At 44.9% G+C, this 18253-nt stretch overlaps 1 protein-coding gene across 1 annotated transcript in view; it reads left to right on the forward strand.

The window, feature by feature from the left end:
• The window catches only part of CUBN (cubilin), a 231021-nt gene that overhangs the window by 52956 nt on the left and 159812 nt on the right, over positions 1 to 18253 (forward strand). Inside the window, 6 exon segments of the mRNA XM_044294650.1 lie at positions 3369 to 3409; positions 3411 to 3556; positions 4557 to 4714; positions 5319 to 5500; positions 7060 to 7216; positions 9249 to 9433. Of these exon segments, the coding sequence (XP_044150585.1) occupies positions 3369 to 3409; positions 3411 to 3556; positions 4557 to 4714; positions 5319 to 5500; positions 7060 to 7216; positions 9249 to 9433 (869 nt within the window).

Below are 18253 nucleotides of genomic sequence, written 5' to 3' on the forward strand. Positions count from 1 at the left end.
TTTAAGAGGCATTCCATTTTGCTACGTCCTAGGCTACCACATGTCTATGGGAACTCATAACATTTCCGTTTGGTTCCGTTATACATGATGGGAAAAAAAGTCCATCTCCACAAGGATAACCAGTACCCCGGCCCGAGAGCTACCACTAGCCTAGTGTGATACATAGTAACAACAACACCTCCCTTCCCAGCAGTGTGAGCAACCCTTGTTCAAGACAAGTTTTCAGCCTCGGAATGTGAATGATGAATGTTTCAATTCACTGACAGCAAGTGGGGTTCTAAATTGTGATTAACTACATTGTCATTTATTTTTGATGAAGGTTCATTTACTCAGACTAGGGGGAAAGGTTGTACTGTAGTGGGAGGGAATGGCAGATCCCTCTACCAACACACAAAGCACTTTAAAGAAACATGCCTCTGCAAACTACACTTTGCTGAAATAATCCAACTTTCCTGGATTCTTTTATCTCACCCTTCTGAACATTCTGGATGAGATGTACACCTCCTCCAGTACTTTACCATACACAGTGTTACACCACACACAGTGAGGCCTTGCAGAGGTATAAGCATGTAAAATCACAGCCAGATATTATGGCTATAAGAAACCTGACAAGCAGAGAATACCATAATCATGTATCTTGTAACCAGACATTACCCCATTAAATTGTTTCTTGATGTGCAATTAAAGGGGTTGTCCATGATTAGAAAAACATGGCAGCTTTCTTCCAAAAACAGCATCACCCCTGTCCACAGGCTGTGTGTGGTATTGCAGCTCTGCCCCATTGACTTCTTTGGAGCTAAGTTGCAATACCAGACACAACCCATGGACAAAGGGTGGTGCTGATTTTGGAAGAAAGCAGCCATGTTTTTCTAATTCTAGACACCCCCTTTAATAAAGTATGACCCTGTTACATAGCAGCCTGGGTTTATGCTGAACACAGATTGTTTGACCTATGATGGTTGGCCGGGTAGTCACCATAATACTATGCAGCATGGTGATGATAGGAAATGCGTGGGCCATGAATCACAGACATTACCAGCTTGGAAAAACATAACGTTACTAAAGTTTTCCCTTCTGTTATCTTTCCAGTTCAGTGATTTCTGTGCAATTTATCACTGCTTGCTGTAAATGAATGAAAACAAAGGAAATAGGCACAGTCCTACCTCCACACTTCTACAGTTTGCTATAGTTTAGTTAATCTTATGTGAGTAACGCAAGTATCTACCTAGTTCTCCTGGTCTCCAGACTTAAGGTTCTTTAAGATACTGACACATTGTAACAAAACTGATCTTTCATGTGAGCAGAAGTCAGTGCACGCAGAACTCTAGAATATGGTCAGAAACGAAACTCCAGATGATATTAGAAAGTTTTATAAGAGTAATAAGCTGTGGGAGAAACTGCCCTACCGCATTGTAAGAGCTGCAAGTATCCCATCCAACTAAGGGGGGGGGGGGGGGTTGAAGAAATCCATTTGCCACCAAAACAACCCCATTCACATAAACATAACTACATTTTAATACATCTGGTATGTGTGAATTAATTCACACCTAGGGGAATGTTTGTCGACTGTCTAAGCAGATGTCACGGAAGGTGTTACAGAAAACTAGAAGACACAAATGAAGATCCGACTGACTTGATCTAAAACTAAGGAACCAAAGGGTAAGCCCTGTAACAGCCCTAGCTCTCTCCCTTACTGCTCAGACTATGCAAAAATATCTATGGTAGATAATTGCATACCCTCGTTCCTCGACTGTATGACATCTGAATACCCTATAATAGTGAGGGGACACGACCACCAGCTCCCTACACTTAATACGGAGGGAGTCAGGGTCACCTAGGATCAGGCAAACAGGAAAACACAAATAAATGAACAGACTTATCTGTAGAAGCATCAGTTTTAGCAACCAGCATGCACACACTCCAGGAAGTTGTATAAACCGCAAAGTGATGCAGTATGGGAGGGGATTTAAAGGGATGCAATCAGTGCAACTAGATGACAGCTGAGAGAGGGAAACGAGATGACAAAACGAAAGCAAAACAAAAGAACCTCAAGCAGGAGGTTCTGAAGAACGTCTGTCAGAGCTTCTCAGATGTCTGGCGGTGACAGCAGAATTGTGAATGCAGCTCTGAAGTATAATGCAGGTTGTAAGTCAGGATCAGTGCATGCTCAGATTGATATGGAAATGGTTGAGTGTGTGGTTTGTATTGACATGACATAAAATATACATGGGGTAGATGTAGCAGTCGTGTCTGGCTCTTCTGCCCTACATGAGAAGACACCAGTGTTATGGTAAATGGTAGGTGGGGGCCTTTTTACAGATTTTACATTGAGGCTCAGGATTTTCATATTATGCCTCCTAATATTAGGTAGTAACTGTGTGCACTATACAATCCTCCGGGCTGGTGTCCTCGGGGCTGAAAGACCCTACTTCTCAGAGGGGTAAGTTAAAACTCCTGTACTAGAGCCCACCACCTACCATGTGCTGTTTATAATACTGAGGTCTTCTCAAGGACATTAGGACCTTGGGACCCTCTTAGGCACTAAGCCCCAGGTGTAACTGCTGCCTCTGAGTCCTCTCTGTACCTTACTCATACATGCTAAGGGTATGATGCAGTTGTGAAATGGCTGCCATGTAGTTGAGTACTACGTGGCTGAAAGGGCTGCAACTGGCTCTGTTAACCAGGGAGTCTGGAAGGTCTTCCCTTTTTCCAAGAGCCTTCTCGATGTTTCAGAAGAGTAAGGGTATGATCATAGGGCGTGGTCGTGTCACAATTGTGGCGCAGCACTCTATTGTGGAGTACCATGTGGCAGCTGTCTCTGTTAACCAATGAAGACCGCACTGCTTAGTCGATCTGCATTGACAATAGCCGCACAATATTGAAGGGTGCCACATTAACAATGCAGACTGACTAAACAATGCAGTCTTCATTAGTTAACAGGATCCAGCTGCCACATGGTACTCTACCATAGCATGCTGCGCCACGACCGTGACACGACCACGCCGTGTGGTCATAGCCTGACTCTTCTGAAACATCCAGTAGGCTCTTGGAAAAAGGAAAGACCTTCCAGACTACCAGAAGAGTTGGTAAATCTCTCGGGTGCTTGGAAAACCTCCCGTCATCTCCAGGATATCTGCCTTAAATTGTGTATGGTGCCAGTAGTTACATCATCAAATGCAATCCCGGCACCCAAACACACACTGAGCGGGCGATGCAGAGACAGTAAAAGGGGCAGGCTTTTTGGTAAGTTGTGCGTGAGTGATGGATTGTGTCAGTAAAATGTGAATCGGCAAATTATCGAAAGAATTATAATTTGCCATTAAAGAAGTGTATGCAGCCATTTGTCTTTTGTTTTTTTCCCAAAACAGCCTGTGATGTCACCTACACAGAAGCCACAGGCGTTTTCACAGTCTCCAAACTATCCGAATAAATATCCCACCAACAGGGAATGCGTGTACACCATCAGCGCTGACGTCAACAGGCAGATTATGCTGAACTTCACACGCTTCAGTCTGGAAAAATCTACAAGTTGTACCAAGGATTATGTGGAAATCAGGCAAGTAAAGATGACATCATGATGCTGAAGTCATAAGTATTAGATCAGGGGTTCTCAAACTTCATAGAGCCAGGGATCCCCAAACAACCTAGAGACCCCACTGCCTAACCTGTTCTCCATATTGATAGCTAGGGTGCAGTTGTTTGGTCACAACTGGGCAAAGCAGCAACACTGGGATTAAGATTATGGACAGACCAAACATGTTCTTCAACCCTTTGTATAGACCACACTCTCCAACCTAATGCCTAGGTAGACCCTAAAATCAGAGACATCCCCTTTCAAAGTCCGGCTGATGGGCTGATCAGCTGATGACTCTAGATGGCCCAGCAAAGTGCTTATTATGGCAGGTGAATCGTCGATAAGCAGGGAAAGTTAGTATTACATGGTGGCCAATCAGATGAATGAGCATCTATTTATTACAATGACAACTCATTCGCTCATATAAGGTGGCTCTCCATTCTGACCCGAGCAGGGGACCCACCTCTATGGTATCCGTAGAGGTGGACAGCTTCTATAATTCAGCCCCGAAACTTCAGAACCCCCAAAATTATTACAAACACCCATTTTCTGACTAAAGCTTTAGGAAGAGAGGACACTCGCTGCGTCTGCACAGCCGGGATAAATCGATGAAAAAGATCTATCTCTCTGGCTTCTCACTTTCTAATACACTCAGAATAACACCAGCGCAATCCAGCTACCGTTACCAAATATTAGTCCAGAGACCACGTTTAAGAACCAGTTTGAAAAGCACAGTGTCAGAGTAATCAGCTGGCATTGTCCAATTATTGTATTTTCACATTTAGGCCAGCCACCAATAGATTAATTGTGTTCACAAAGCCCCACCCATGAGGAACATTTTTTATACATCACTCATTAGGATGAAAGTATTTATAGTCCTCTTCAATTCTAGAGACCTTATCCTAATGATATTATTTACAGGAGAAAAATTTGATTGAATGAAATTATCTGAAATGAATGTTTATATATTTTTTCATTACAGAGACGGGGGCTATGAAACATCACCGTTATTTGGACGTTTCTGTAATGAAGTTCCCCCAGTAATTATTTCCCATAGCAATAAACTCTGGGTAAAATTCAGAAGTGATTCTACTTATACATATGATGGATTTGAAGCCCATTGGGAAAGCGCTGCCACAGGTAATATTGTATTCAGGCTATGTGTTGTAATTCACAGGTGAAAGGTTTATCTAATGGTATATTTTGGTCTATTTTGTTTTCCATAAACATCATGATCACATTAACCATTTGTAATGCTGTATTCTTATTTTTTTCTTATTTCTTAGTCTACCCCAACATGTTTTGTTTCTAATTTTCTAATTTTGCAGGACACATGGGGCTTTTAGAGGTTAGAGGGGGTTATCACACTGCCTACCCCTATAGGGGAAGAAGCCTGCCTTGTGATAAATCTCAGAACTGTGCCTTCTACTGATATTTGTACTGTGCCACCCATCATCCTCAGTAGAGGCTGTTAATCTCATAATTAAGCAGGCCTGGTCATTGCTTCCACCATCAGCCGACCCCTGCCCTCCTGCCATGCACCCTGGCCAGCCACCATCAAAGTCACCCCAGCCACCATCAGGCAGGTGCCCTAAGCCTAGGGTGTGCCCTGACGGAAACAAAGGGTGTGGCCCTCCATCCACTGCAGCCACAACCTAGAGGAGAGCCGGAGAGGGATTGGCCACCGTTAGGACTATACACGCCAGTGCATCTCCCCCCTGACTTTATTTTCACTTTTTTGCAGGCTGTGGGGCAACCCTAACTGCTCTATCTGGTGCTTTTACATCTCCAAACTACCCCATGCCATATTACCACAATTCTGAATGTTACTGGCTCCTGAAATCTTCGAGCGGTAATCTTCTTGAGATTGAGTTCCAGCACTTCGATTTGGAATATCACATAAATTGTGATAGTGACTATCTTGCGGTAAGTATCACGTGCGCGAAAGATCCAAAGAGCCTCTGGCAATTGCTGATCTGATTGTTGCTTGATCAGTTTAAGGCCTCCTGCACACGACCGTTGTTTTGGTCCGCATCTGAGCCGCAGTTTTTGCAGCTTGGATGCGGACCCATTCACTTCAATGCTGTCCGCATCCGTTGCTCCGTTCCGTGGCCCCGCAAAAAAAATATAACCTGTCCCATTCTTGTCCGCGCTTTGCGGACAAGAATAGGCAGTTATATCAATGGCTGTACGTGAACAGTCCACAGATTGCGGAACGCACGCGGACACCCTCCGTGTTTTGCGGATCCGCAATTTGCGAACCGCAAAACACACAACGGTCAGATGCTGATGACCTATCCAGAGCTACGAGATAGCAGTTTGCCTAGCGAGTCTTGGACACTGTACTGTCTGGAGAAAGCAAGGAAGAAGAGTCTGACCTCTTTCTCACACAAGGAGTCATGTGGCTAACACATCACCTGCTCAGGGGAGAAGAGTAGGGAAAACGAAAAAAAAACAAAAAACGTAAAGTGCGTGTTATGCGCACACCCACCTATTGGACTAAATTAAGGCATGCTGCAATAGCTTCTGCAGCAGGTGAATGTGGACCCTCGCAAGTGTGTATTGTGGGAAAATTTTGCAGTAGCACTAGAAGCTATGTGTATACCCTAGCCAGGGGTGTGCCAAAGAATAGGCCATAGACCAGGCCTGAAGCAAGTCCTTGATTGTGAGTGCCCAAAATGTTGCTTCGTGAGAGGAGAGGAGATTCCCTCCCTGCAGGTGTGCCACTGAGGCAGACTGAGATGGCGGCAGAAGAAGGTATAAAATCCTGCAGATGAGATGGCTGCAGCAATAATGGCAAGGCGATAATGAGCATGACCAAAGTGCCAGGTGTCCCGCAATGTATGTAAAAAGTGCAGATTTTTATCCCCTGGAAGTAAACAATAAAGCTTCCTTATTAATTCTGGCAGGAAGAGATCGTGTTAAAGGGCATCTGTCAGCAGTTTTGCACTTTTGAAACTTGCTGACCTGTTACATGTGCTCTTGGCAGCTGAAGGCATCTGTGTTGGTACCATGTTCATATGTGCCCGCATTACTGAGAAAGATGATGTTTTAATATATGCAAATGAGCCTCTAGGAGCAACGGGGGCGTTGCCGTTACTCCTAGAGGTTCTGCTCTCTTTGCAACTACGGTACCCTCTCCACTTGGATTGACAGGGCAAAGTGTGATGATGCTTACACTGCCTGGTCCTGTCAATCAAAGTGGAGAGAGCATAGCCTCTAGGTGTAACGTTAACGCCCTAGAGGCTCATTTGCATATATTAAAACATCATTTTTCCCAGCAATGCGGGCACATATGAACCCGGTACCAACACAGATGCCTTCAGCTGTCAAGCGCTCATGTAACAGGTCAGCCGGTGTCAGAGGTACAAAACTGCTGACAGATGCTTGCAGTATGTTTAGAGATCTCTTATATTAACACTATATCAGAATACAACTTTGCCGTGCAGACTTGGTAAGAATAATGGATATCATTTTTTTGTAAGGTATACAATGGCAACAGTACAATCTCTAACTTGCTGGCCAAACTCTGTGGAAAGACACTTCCGGCTCCAATTCTCTCCTCCTCAAATGTTATGTATGTGAAGCTGAGGACAGATAACTCCATGGCATCAAGCGGATTCCTGGCCAATTACAGACAAGGTGCGTGACAATCAAATAAATGTGGGGTTTACCTGTACATCCTGCGTAGTGCATTGCGGCAGATATACTACTCATTATAATTATTTGTCTTGTACATCTTCTATTAGGCTGCACAAATGCAAACCATTGTCTATCTCCTTAGAGATGAATGGAGCAAAAAAAAAATTTAAAAAATGGATGCGCTGTTAGCATTTTCTGTTGCTCCTATTCACATCTATATAAATTGACTATGCAACCAACCAACTGTCCAATGCAAATATGGGGACTTGGAGCCCCTCTTGTTGGAGCCAGATTCTATTAAATGGGTTATTCCATTTTTAAGGAGTTATAAAAAAAAAATTGGAAAATACTTAAATATTATTTTATAATAAATATATTCACAAATACCTTTTCATTACTTATAATGGCTTGTTTCGTCTGGGGAGCAATCATCAGGGGAAACTAAATGGCCGCCGTCCTATTAGTGCACACAAAACCTGCCCTAACCACACAGGAGGACAAGTTACTTCCCCACAATGAGCCATAGAGCTGCCTCATCCTCCTCTCTGCTTGTCAGGAATCATGATCCTGAATACAGGTGAATCTCTGTGGGAATGGAGATGATGAGAGAAGACATGAGAGGAGGGTGAGGTGTGGCTGAAGAGCAGCTGCACTTGTTTACAGTCTCCATTACCACAGCAAGCACATTACCACAGCCTGTCCTGTCCGTCCTCTCTGTACTTCATGTCTCCTCATGAACTCCGTTACTACAGAGATTCAGCTAAAGTACTTATCATCTGTATTCAGGATCATAATCATCTAGCAAGTAGAGGAGGAGGAGGCAGCTCTTTACCTCAGTGTTGTAAATTAACATGTCCTCTTGTGTGATCAGGACAGGTTTTGTGTGAACTAATGGGACAGCGGCCATTTTGTTTCCTCTGATGATTTTTCCCAAAATGAGCCATTATAAATAATGAAAGGTATTTGAGAATATATTTATAATAAAGTAATATTTAAGTATTTTCAGTTTTCTTAATTCCCGGAGAACCCCTTTAATGAAAAAAATAAATAAATCAGACATCATATAGTACATGACAATCTCTTTCTAACAAAGCTAGAACCGGCCCTGCACCTCACAAGGATCCAGAGATCTCCACATTCATTTCTCCAATTGCTGTGTTATATTTTCTAAAGGCTGGCAGCTCAGGGGGCACGTCCTTACTCAGGGGTGTGTCCTTTCTGTTGCAGCTCTCTCCCTATCACAGCTCGGGGGGTGTCCTTTCTTAGAGGGCATGTTTTTTCTGCTGCTGCTGTCTCCCTGTAACTGTCACAACAACTAATATTATATATGACTGTTCGTAGTTGAAGAATGGAACTGAGCATGTGCGACCACCTCAGCAAGGTGGACAGAGAAATAAGAAACAGAACAAAAAGCGAGTGGCGCTATACAAATACATTTTATTGAATAACTCGCTTCAGATCCTTGTGCAGGTTTTAAAAACGTAGAGTATTTTTTGTGGGACTACCTCTTTAATAGCTATACAATGCTGCAAGGAAATTCTCATTCCCTATTATTACCCTGAAAATCCCTTCATGTATTTTATCCTAAAGCTTCCAGACAAAAAATAAATAAAATACTACTATGACTTATATATGATAATACTAAGAAACTCTATGGAATCACTAAGTAAAGGGATTGTCTTAGTCAAGTGACGATCAGCTATTATTTCTAGAGGTTGCACAATTCTCCTACAGCGGCCACTGCAGGAGAAATGTGGTACTACAAGGTGCACATGTAATGCCACATTTCTGATTTATGAAGGCTCTGTTAATAATAGCTTCCTGGCATTGGTTGAAACTGATCCTTCCAAATCACCCATTATCTTATTTACGCAATAATTAAAGTGATTGTGTCGTCTTGTGTATCTCCAGAATGGGGCCCTGTACCCCTGTGGGCCAGTCCGAGCCTGCATACATATATCTATTGTATACAGAATGTAAGATAATGAATCTCCTTAAGAAGTAATCCTTCTTTCCTCCTTCTTATGTTTAGTATGTGAAGGAGTCTTGATAAGTAACCGCAACCAAGGAATCTTGGAGAGCTTAAACTACCCAGATCTATACCCGAACAACAAGCACTGCAACTGGACGATACAGGCGACAGCTGGGAACACAATCAGCTACACCTTCAGGACCTTCCAGTTTGAAAGCATCAGTTGCTTTTATGATTACGTCAAGGTAGGCCGACCGTCTATCCAAATGATGGGTTCTTCACCTGTGGCCAGTGCGTGGTCTTCAGTATTTGTGTAGGCAGACACTGCCTTATATGTGATCTATTATATCCCTAATGCTAATCTCTGATGCTTCCAAGTAGTAAGCATGGCAGGAAAACCTCTATAGATCATTCTGCCTTAGCACCCATGACGTTACTGAAGTCATCCACTAGAACGCTGCTGATTAGTGAAGTGATACAACTGCTGGTGTCAGGATGAGGAAACTGAGTCACTGTGGTCACAGACAGGATGCACACATCTACCAGCCTAAGAAACAGAACATTCTGGGTTGATCTCCAACAGGAAAAAAAAGCAAGTTTACATGCAGTAATATGGTAACATTTTATGGCTGAAAAAAGCCCTCCGTCCATCCAGTTCGGCCTGTCATCCTGCAAGTTGATCCAGAGGAAGGCAAAAAAATAAATAAAACTATAAGGTAGAAGCAAAATTTCCTCACTTTAGGGAAAAAATTCCTTCCCCGACTCTAATCAGGCAATCAGAATAACTCCTTGGATCAACGACCCCTCTCTAGTAGCTATAGCCTGTAATATTATTACACTCCAGAAATACATCCAGGCCCCTCTTGAATTCCTTTATTGTACTCACCATCACCACCTCCTCAGGCAGAGAGTTCCATAGTCTCACCGCTCTTACCGTAAAGAATCCTCTTCTATGTTTGTGTACAAACCTTCTTTCCTCCAGACGCAGAGGATGTCCCCTCGTCACAGTCACAGTCCTGGGAATGAATAGATGATGGGAGAGATCTCTGTACTGATCCCTGATATAGTTATACACAGTAATTAGATCTCCCCTCAGTCGTCTTTTTTCTTAAGCGAACAACCCTCATTTTGATAATCTTTCTGGGTCTTGTAGTCCAGCCATTCCAGTTATTACTTTAGTTGCCCTCCTCTGAACCTTCTCCAGCTCTGCTATGTCTGCCTTGTTCACAGGAGCCCAGAACTGTACACAGTACTCCATGTGTGGTCTGACCAGTGATTTGTAAAGTGGAAGGACTAGGTTCTCATCACGGGCATCTATGCTCCTTTTGATGCAACCCATTATCTTATTGGCCTTGGCAGCAGCTGCCTGACACTGGTTTCTACAGCTTAGGCCTCATGTACACGGCGGTTGCCCAGCCGTGGCTGTATTGCGGCCCACAAACAGCGGGTCCGCAATATGCGGGCACCGGCCGTGTGCTACCCGCATCACAGGATGCGGACCTATTCACTTGAATGGGTCCGCATTCCGGAGCTGCGGTGCGGAACAGAGGCACTGAACCACTACGGAGGGTTTCCGTGGTGTTTCTGTCCGTGACTCTGCTCCTCAAAAAAATAGAACATGTTCTATTTTTTTGCAGTGCGGACGGATCACGGACCCATTCAAGTTGAATGGGTCTCGATCCGTCCCCGTCCACTGCCGTGTGCATGAGGCCTTAGTTTGCTGTTCACTAAAATTCCTAGATCCTTTTCCATGTCAGTGTTACCCAGTGTTTTACCATTAGTATGTACAGTGACTTGCATTATTCCTTCCCATGTGCATAACCTTACATTTCTCCATTTCTCAGTGTTAAAGGGTTTGTTGGGCCAATATTTATTTTTTACCAAAAGGCTGAAAATGCTTTAAAAAAATAAAATACAGTAATACTCAATTTACTAATCTCTCATCACTCCCAATCCAAAGTTTCCATGGTCCCCTATCTGGTCCTGAAAATATAACCAATCACTGGCTGTATCGGGTCACCAGTTGTGACTAGAGATGAGCGAAGTTTTGAAACATTCACCAAAGTTAGCCAAGAAATTCGATTCATTACAAATTAATTTGTCACGAATCTCTATAAATCAGGTGTACCCAGGCCACTCTGCCTTAGGCTACGGCCACACAGAGTGGCCATGCTGCCAGAAGGTTGTGGCCATGCTGCAGTGAAGAACTGTGCGGCCAATTAAGCCGGCAGCTGCCTTTCATTTAATAATGAAGACCGCACTGTATAAATGGTTTCCATTGTTAATGGCCGCGCAGCACCTTTAATGCACCTTTAAACAGGGGCATTTGTTGGTATAGGGTTTGGATGGTTATTTGACAGTAAATACAATATTAATCAGCTGGCATACCCACTTCTGCAACTCCAGGACCAGCACTCTCCTGTCCTACAGTTGGGAGCCCTTCTTCTGCCATCTGCTTTTCCTCCTTTTCCACATCATCTAATATCAATGAGAATATGTCATAAGGAATATCCAGCTCCTCCTCTTTCTGCATCTTGCAGATTTTTCTAGGACTTGGAGACTTGGACATGTTCTAGTGGTGATAGAGAATCAGTTCTCACCTTTCCTGCATTCTCTGCTGTCCCTTATACTATAAACAGTGATAAGTAGGGCAGTTCTAGTGGTGATAGATAATCAGTTCTCACCTCTCCTGACTCTTATACTATAACCAGTGATAAGTAGGGTCTTCTTGTGATGATAGATAATCATTTTTCACCTCTCCCGTGTTCTCTCCTGTCCTTATACTATAAACACTGATAAGCAGGGTGCTCTAGTGATGATAGATAATCAGTTCTCCCTCTATTGTGTTCTCTCCTCTTCCTCTTACTAGGTATCTTCATGCTGCTCCAAGGCTCTAAGGTACAATGCCTTGAATTGTACTGCACATGCTCACTAGTAAGTTCCTCCTCTAAAGACTAGAGAAGGAAGTTCACTACCGGGCATGCCTGCAGTCATCTCGGAAAAGGAAGACAGCATTAAAGGGCTTTGTGAGGAATATGGATTATTATTTCATTCCTGCCATATGCTCCAGAAGTGGGCAGAGGAAGCCCTGCTTCAAAGCGCAGCCAGATAGCAGAGGTCAGAGAACTCCATAGGAGGTCCTGGCCAAGCAGGCCACTTGCGTACAATTTCTCACCTCCATTCAGACAGCACGGATCCTGCAGGAAAACTTCCCTGCAGGGGGTCTAGGCTATTCCCCATTTCAATCAAATTATCAGACATCATGGAACCAGCAATTCATAAGGAATTATGAACCGCCCGTCCATCACAGACATAAACCAGATACATATTTGTGTCCCTGTGGCCACGAAGAAACAGGCCCGTGGTCATAGTTTGGTGGTGGGATGTCAGGGAGGAGAGATATACATATCTCCCCACAGAAACCAAATAACGGTACCACTCTACTGGTAGCCGGAACCCAGGCAGATCCATTGGTCTTAGAACCACCTCCCTGCGACATTCTGGTCTGGAGCCATGAGCCCTAATCGGTTTATGTGGCTCATTTGCTGCCAGCCCCAGAAGAGGCGGAGTGTACTCCACCCAGAGGCCGGGAGGGGAGGGGCCAGCAACAGGACAAAAGACTCGTGCCAGCAAGCGGGTGTGTCTTTTCTCTGAAGGGGGGGTTACATCGTGCCATGTGTTTAGAGGGACCTGCAAACTGTTGACATCACTGCCTCCCATGTGACTACAGCTAAGAACTCATCACAACCCAAAGAACTCATCTACCTGGTAAACTCACTTTTGTTCTGCTTAACCCTGGTTGTACCCTATCATCTGTATTTGTAACCTCAGACCACTGTATATATTCTTTGTGTGTATAGTGTTATTTCTAGTGAGCCCTTAAGGCGATTGAATATATAATTTAATCTTGTGCTGTCTTGTATTTCGATCACGAATCCCCACGCCCGTGTTTCGGTCTACTGCGGGTTGGTTATTCACCCTATATAATCCCGTTAGCGGATCGGGCTTATATCAAACGAGAAGCTGGTGGCAGTCTTCCTAAGCTGAGGATGCGCTGTTTCACTGGGGCAGTGAAAAGGCTCCCTCAGCTTGTTGCCTCTCTGTGCCCGTGTGGACAGGAGAAGTCTGTGAACACTGTACCAAGCTGACCTTACCTGCTCCCCAGGGACAGCGTAACCTCACTCCTTGGTAACCAGTGACTATACCGTATCTCACTGGCTCTACGTATTTGACGTCCGGCGGCAGCGAGGTGCGGTATTCGTCACAGGCTTGTCCAGGAATAATTAACTTAACACAGGAGACCGCAGCCTGCCTCCACTATGGAAAGAATCCTGCTTACCTCCTTCCCACCGCTCTGGTCCTGCGTGCCAGCTCTCGTGTGTCCATCTTCCGGTCTGCGGCTTGTTTAATTCATCCATAGCATGGACATAATCATCCGCTCCTCTGCAGCCAATGACTGACTTCAGCAGTGATGTGTCTCTTGTGGACACGTCACCACGAAATCCAGTCATTGGCTGCAGCGGAGCGGATGATCATGCCCATGAGAGGACACGAAGTAACCGAGCTGCGAACTGGGAGATAGACACACGGGGGCCAGTGCGTAGGACTGGAGCTGGGGATAGCAGGTACATAAGTATGAATCTTACCATAGCCGAGGCAGGCTGCTAAATTATTGGCCATTTATGAAGGAGTCGGAGTGTGATAAGAAGCAGGAGTCTGAGTCAGAGCTTGGGTTTACCGACTCCATATCCCTGCTTGTTGTGCCATAGCCAAGAGTCATAAAAATCACATTGCTGTGGTTCCCAGTTGCTAGATCCCACCAACCAAAGGACTTCCTCTCCATTCAAGTCAACTGGAGTGACTAAAACTTTGCAATGTTTTCTTTAACTCCCTGTGAGGTGTGCAGTCAGCTCCCCACTAACATCTGTGCCGAAAAACCTGTTAGTCCTGCGTGTCAAAGGAGGTGTCAATTAGCAGATCCTCACCAGTGTGAGCCCCATGACTAAGGCTAGGTCTCACGATGACATTTGTCACGCGACACATAGGGCACAACTACACTGCAACATGTGTCGCACGACATTAATGTCACAAGACAATTTTCATAATGGTAGTCTATGGTGTTGCACTGCGACATGCAACATGCTGCGACTGCGACGCGACAGTCGCAGAAAAATCCATCTTGAATGGATTTTTTGTGACTGTAGCAGTCGCAGCATGTCGCAGTGCAGTCACCATAAACTATCATTATAAAAATTGTCGGGCGACATTGGTGCGACAAAATGTTGCGCGACAAATGTCGTCGTGTAGACCTAGCCTAAGGTCTAATAAATGTGTCATGGAAGTCCATGATTGGGAAAATCCCTTTAGCCCCTAATTAAGCGAACATATTTTAATGGAAAACGTAGCGTCATGTAGAATTGCTCACCATCTACTGAGATATTATAAACTATTGGCGACTATAATGGTGAATGCATTCAGGAGTGCCCTCTAGGGTACGTAAACAAGAAAATCACCGCCAACCCATGCCAATGTGCGGCCAAGAGGGTGACAATGAGCTCCCAACACTACTGGAAATAAGTGAGTGCTCAGATTTATTTCCTGAATTTCAGCCATCTGTCCCTGCAGTAAAACCAAAACAAATTCTGCACAAAAAGGACATTGTGTTTTAGAAAATGAGCGGTGGGCCCCAATGAGAATGTTTTAATGAACCCTTTCAGCCCCTGAGGTTTTTTATTATTTTTGCGTTTTTGTTTTTTACTCCCTGCCTTTCCGGGGCCATAACTTTTTTTTGTCGTTGATTGCATACATTAGTTACAGGTGTCTTCTGGCATCTTTAAGGCCACGTCCAGTGTCGTACATGTATGGCACTGGTTCGGAAGGGGTTAAAGGAGTTGCCAGCTGCTCCTAGAATCTCATGCCAATGAAAAACATATAGGGACAGATTTATCAAATGTGGTGCAATGGAAAACTGGATTAGTTGCCCATGTGAACCAATCAGATTCCACTATTCATTTTTCAGGGCTCCTTTGGAAAATGGAAGGATCAATCTGATTGTTTGCTATGGGCATAGGGTTGCAAGGCCGGTATTTTAGTGGCCCTGCCGGTGCTTTCCTAACAGAACTGCTACTGTCACAGATCAACGGGTTTGAACCGACTGTGCCACTGACTGGCTATACTCTGGAGGGGCGTGTCTAAGCAACTACCTGGTGTTCACTAGAGCCTCAGATGGTGAGGATAGACTTGAGCCGCTTAGGGTAGTTGCCAGGGGCTACTCCAAAGCAATCCCTGAGTCAGTGGCAGCTGGTCCAGGCAGACCAGGAGATACCTGGGTAGGTACTAGAAGTACACGCGTAGCCAGGCAGACAGGATCGTTACCAGGAGCAACAGTGCAGTACCGGAGGATGAGGCAGAGGCGTAGTCAGACAGGCAACAGGTCAACTCCAGGGGACACAGGTACAGGTCAGGCAATCCGAGTCGGCACCAGGAGAGACAAGGCAAGCAGACAGGGATCAGGAGCACACAAGAGTATCAGGAACCGACAAACTCAAGGACCTTGACACTGAGGCATCGGGTAAGAGGCCTGAGCCACTGAAATACCTGCAGGAGAGCCAGCATTGGTCAGCGAGGTCATCTGACCTAACCCCCACAGTCCAGGGAGTGATGGGCTCCGACCTTAGAGCAGTGTAACACGAAACCAGCCGACCTCATGCTGTGTCCAGGGCTGAGTGGAAGCTGTGGAGCGGAATCCTCAAAAGCACTAATCACAGGTCACTGCTGAGCACGGCGATAAGAAGGGGAACAGCGGCCACTGTTACAGCTACTAATGAGCGCTTCCATTGCTAAGCGCTCATTAGTGCAGTCATTACCTCCTCCCACCATGTTAATAATAAAAAAAAAGCACTCACATTTTAGTTGTTGTTGCAGAAACAGAGAAGGGGGCACTAATGGGGGCATTATTCTAACTGGGGGCACTAATAGGGGGCATTAGTATAACTGGGGGCACTAATGGGGGCATTATTTTAAGTGGGGGACACTAATATCGGGCATTATTCAAGCTGGGGGCACTAATGGGGGCATTATTCTAACTGGGGGCACAAATGGGGGCATCATTCTAACTGGGGGCACTAATAGGGGGCATTATTCAAGCTGGGGGCACTAATGGGGGCATTATTCTAACTGGGGCATTATTCTAACTGGGGGCACTAATGGGGGTATTATTCTTACTGGGGGACACTAATAGGGGGCATTATTTTAACTGGGGGAAGTAATGAGGGGATTATTCTAACTGGGGGCACTAATGGGGGAATTATTCTTGTGGGGGGCACTAATGGGGAGCATTATTCTTCCTGTGGGCGCTAATGGGAGCATTAGTCTTCCTAGTGGGCACTAATGGGGGTATTATTCTTCCAGGGTGGCACAAATAGGAGCATTGTTTTCCTGGGGGCACAAATGGGGGGCATTAATTCTGGGGGCATTAATGGTGGCATTATTCTTACTGAGGGGCACTAATGGCGGCATTATTTTTACTGGGAGGCACTAATGGGCCCATTACTCTTACTGGGAGTACTAATGGGGTGCATTAATATTACTGGGGGGCACTAATGTGGACAGTATTAATTCTGGGGGGCGCTAATGGGGGCATTACTATTACTGGGGGCACTAATGGGGGCATTATTAATTCTGGGGGGTGCTAATGGGGGCATTAATATTATTGGGAGCCACATTATGATAGCGACTTAAAACCCCGTGTTAAGCCACTCCCCACAGCCACACCCCCTTTGGGGTGTGGTTTAACATGGCTGGTATTTTTTGTTGGGAAAGATGGCAACCCTATATGGGCAATCTTTTGCGGCCACATTGAAATTAATGGGTCCGCATCTGATACACAAAAAAATGCGGATTGGATGCGGACCCCAAAATACGGTGGTGTGAATGAGGCCTAACACACACATCTATAGATAGGTCATCAGTATCTGATTGGTGGGGGTCTGACACCGAGGACCCCCGTCGATTAGCTGTTTGAGAAGGCAGTGGGGCTTGCAGTAACTTTGCCTAGACCATGTGGCATCATGTACATCTGTCATGTGGCCTAGGCGCAGCAACTCCCCACTGAAGTGAATAGGGCTGAGCTGCGATACCAAGCACAGCCACTATACTATGTACGGCGCTGTGCTTGGTGAGCTGCGAGAAGGCTGCGGCGCAACTACAAAGCATGGTGCCTTTTCAAACAGCTGATCGGTTGGGTCCCGGGTGTCAGGTCCCCACCGATCAGATACTGATCTCAGAAAACCCCTCTAATGTGATGACCCAGTCTACACAGCAAAGCTGAAAAGTGAGCTGCGGAGAAGGGAAACAGACTATTCTGGTGATCCTACATTTTAGGATTTTCTTATACAGACTGTCACATAAAAACTAAAGAAAAAGAAAATTCCCCAATTTTTTTAAATAAATATTTTTATAGTAAAAAAAAAAAAAAAAAAACTTGACTTCAATAATACGCCTGTCTCTGATTATACCTGCCCTTTGTATTAAAGATCCCATCTCTGGAGAACATACATAATATAGTAGACAATTGCCATAATAATATTATGATGATCACAATGGTTCCCTGTAGCTGCAGGAGTGGCCCCATAACATGTTTGCGGAGAATAATTTGTATTCCTTGCAGATAGATCCAGGTTCTCTAGCCTCGCCCTGCTCTACTTTGCATGGCAACCCAACAGTTAATTCTTCCTCTGTACAGAGAGTCTTTGATCTTGTGGTTCCTTTAAGTTACTGCGTGCAAATTGAGTCCTGATCCGTAGAAGAGCGGAGAATGCCATGTGTTAAAAATAAAATCACTAAATATTCAGATTTGAGATGGTTTTCATTCAGACATGTGAGCTGTGGCAAGAATGACTCATTTCTTCTTGTTTTTTCTTTTTTTCTTTTTGCGATCTGGAAGAAACTCTGCGGCGACCGCACCCTGCCAGCTCACAGCAATGTGACTTCTACTGTTAGTGATTTCCAATAAAGGCCTGTTTTGTCCTGGGCCAGCAGCTCCATCAGAGCAATTACGCCCGGAT

The sequence above is a fragment of the Bufo gargarizans genome, chromosome 5, assembly GCF_014858855.1.
Source record: "Bufo gargarizans isolate SCDJY-AF-19 chromosome 5, ASM1485885v1, whole genome shotgun sequence".
NCBI classification, from domain to species: domain Eukaryota; kingdom Metazoa; phylum Chordata; class Amphibia; order Anura; family Bufonidae; genus Bufo; species Bufo gargarizans.